Below are 2,535 nucleotides of genomic sequence, written 5' to 3' on the forward strand. Positions count from 1 at the left end.
GTCCAGAAACGTACCTTCCAAGGCAACCAAGGATGCGCCGAGCAAAGCTGCGTCACAAGATCCGACAAGGAGGACTGTCGAATGGAATGCGCCAACTCAGGCTGCGTCCCGTGACACACCGTCAATGTCGGTAAAAGATGCGGTGAAAAAGGCTGTGTCTGAGGACACGTTGAGGAAGGGCACTGAGCGGAATGCGCCAACCCAGGCTGCGTCCCGTAAAGTGCCTCCAGCGTTGGCCTTAGATGCGCCTCCAAAGGCAACTCCTAACCCTCCGCCAAAGACAGGCGCTGCTATGGGGGAACCAAGGACAAGCGCACTCCGAGATGCGCCCAACAGGGCTGCGTCAGTGAGTGCGTCTTCCGAAGGGAACTCGGCAGCACTGATGAAAGCGGAGGCGGAAGAGAGGCCAAACAAAGCTGCATCCGACAACGGTTCTGACACCCCGGCATTGGATCTGTCGTCACTAAAAGACGCAATCCAATCGCCCACGAAACCGGGTCAATGGAAGACCGTCACCAAACCCAAGTCGGCCTCAAAAAAGCGGCGCATGAAGGCCAGAGCCAAAGCAGCAGCACAACGCGCAGTAGCAGTGGATGCCGTAAGGCATCAGCTCGGTACCTGCCCAAAGGCGACCAAACCGAAAGGGGAGGCGTCAACAAGTGGGACCAAAGCACCTGCAACTGCCTCGACAAGTGCTGCACTGACGGTTGGCCTTCATAAACGCAGCATGAAGCCCAGAGGCCGGAAAAAGACCAGGACATACGACGATAAGACCGCACCAAGACCGCAGAAACGCACTCGTCCGGAGGACACGGTCACACCCAAAGGGGAGGGCAAAAAACCCAGAACCGCAGGAGTGATGGGTAGGGGACCGACGTCATACGCTGAAGCAGCTGCCAGCTTCCTGGCAAACGAACTGTGCGTTGCAGTCATGGTAGAACCATTTACCGACCTCATACAAGACCAAGCGGAGGATCTCAGAAGGCAGATCGAAGGGAAGCTTAGGCTCCAAGTCAAAGCCGACCTCAAGATCCCTGCAGCAACAAGAAAAGACCTCAAATTCCGTGGCAAGGCTCACTTCGCAGATGGTGTCCTCAAAACATGGTGTGAGGATGCCTACACCTTAGCCTGGCTTGAGAAAAGCATCACAGACATCGTCTCACCAGTAGAAGGTTCGAGGCTAGTCGTTAGACCACAGTCAGCCATACCGAAGAAGGTGCCGTGCCTGCTCTTTGTACCTGGAGAAATCGAGGACTTGGCAGAGCTACGTGAACTTCTCGCGGGGCAAAACAGCAACATGAGCATCAACTCCTGGACCCTGACACACGAAAGAATCAGAGAAGATCCACCAGGAACCTGCCTATTCTTTCGTATTCCTGAAAAGGATGTAGAAGTGCTGAAGGCCCAGGACAGAAGAGTCTACTACCTGATGGGGAACATCTATGTTCGCTTCCTGGACACAGATGTCTCCCATCAAACACCTGCAGCCGCCTCGAAACAGACGGAGGCCACAAGCCTTGGCGAGCAGGAGACGGAACCCGAGCCGACAACGTCGGCAATGGATGTCGAGACTGCGGCGGAGGACGTAGAGGCTCCGACGGCAATGGAGGTGCAGATACCATCTTCACCGAGAATTATCTCGGATGAAGAGTGCTTTCCGGCAGGGGGAGGAGAGAGCGAGGCCAGCGACAGCCTCCTCTACTCCTCCCCCCTACGGGAAGACTAAACTCCTGCAGGGAAACCTCCAGCACAGCCAAACTGCGACGGCCTCACTACGCAGAGTGCTGGAAAATAACACCCAGACCATAGCCCCGATCCAAGAGCCGTGGATCAGAAACAACAAAATCTGTGGTCTCGGCAACATCGGAGGAAAACTGCTACTGGATACCTCCGTAAGTAAACCTAGGACTTGTATTTTCCTACCAAAACATGTTCCAACATTATTAATAAACGAATTCTGTTCAAGGGATCTAACAACAGTCAGAATAACCACTGTAGAACAAAATCTCCCGGACATCGTCCTCGCCTCAGCATACCTGCCGAGCGACGGGGAGGTGCCACCTCCAGAACTCAGCCAGCTGGTCGAGTACTGCGAGAGGGAGAAGCTGGAACTGGTCGTCGCCGCTGACTCCAACGCGCACCACACGCTATGGGGAAACAGTAAGACCAACAACAGAGGTGAGGACTTAGCTCTTTTTATTTTTAGCAATAACCTCACACTGCTCAATAAAGGTTCCGAACCTACATTCATAAACGCTCGTTCACAAACCATCATAGACATAACACTGACATCGACAGGCATCTCGGAGCATGTTCGTGACTGGCACGTGTCCAACGAACTATCATGCTCTGATCATAGATGGATCCGCTTTACAATCGACATGCAGTTACCTAAACCACAGCCGAGACGGATTCCTCGTAACACTGACAAATTCAAATTCCTGGGATTGGTCAAAACGTACGTAGCAAAACAATCCGTACTCTCAATAAAACTAGACAAAACGGAAATAGACAACCACGCAGACAACATAACGT

At 53.1% G+C, this 2,535-nt stretch overlaps 1 protein-coding gene across 1 annotated transcript; it reads left to right on the forward strand.

Moving 5' to 3' along the window:
- Positions 1-232: 232 nt before the first annotated feature.
- On the forward strand, positions 233-1,726 carry LOC131850158 (uncharacterized). Its single transcript, XM_059200331.1, has one exon. It carries the CDS (start codon positions 293-295, stop codon positions 1,724-1,726), a length of 1,434 nt encoding a protein of 477 aa, XP_059056314.1. The 5' UTR covers positions 233-292.
- Positions 1,727-2,535: the final 809 nt, after the last annotated feature.

This window comes from Achroia grisella, unplaced genomic scaffold (genome assembly GCF_030625045.1).
Source record: "Achroia grisella isolate CSIRO2021 unplaced genomic scaffold, CSIRO_AGI_Agris_v1 utg702, whole genome shotgun sequence".
Lineage (NCBI taxonomy): Eukaryota > Metazoa > Arthropoda > Insecta > Lepidoptera > Pyralidae > Achroia > Achroia grisella.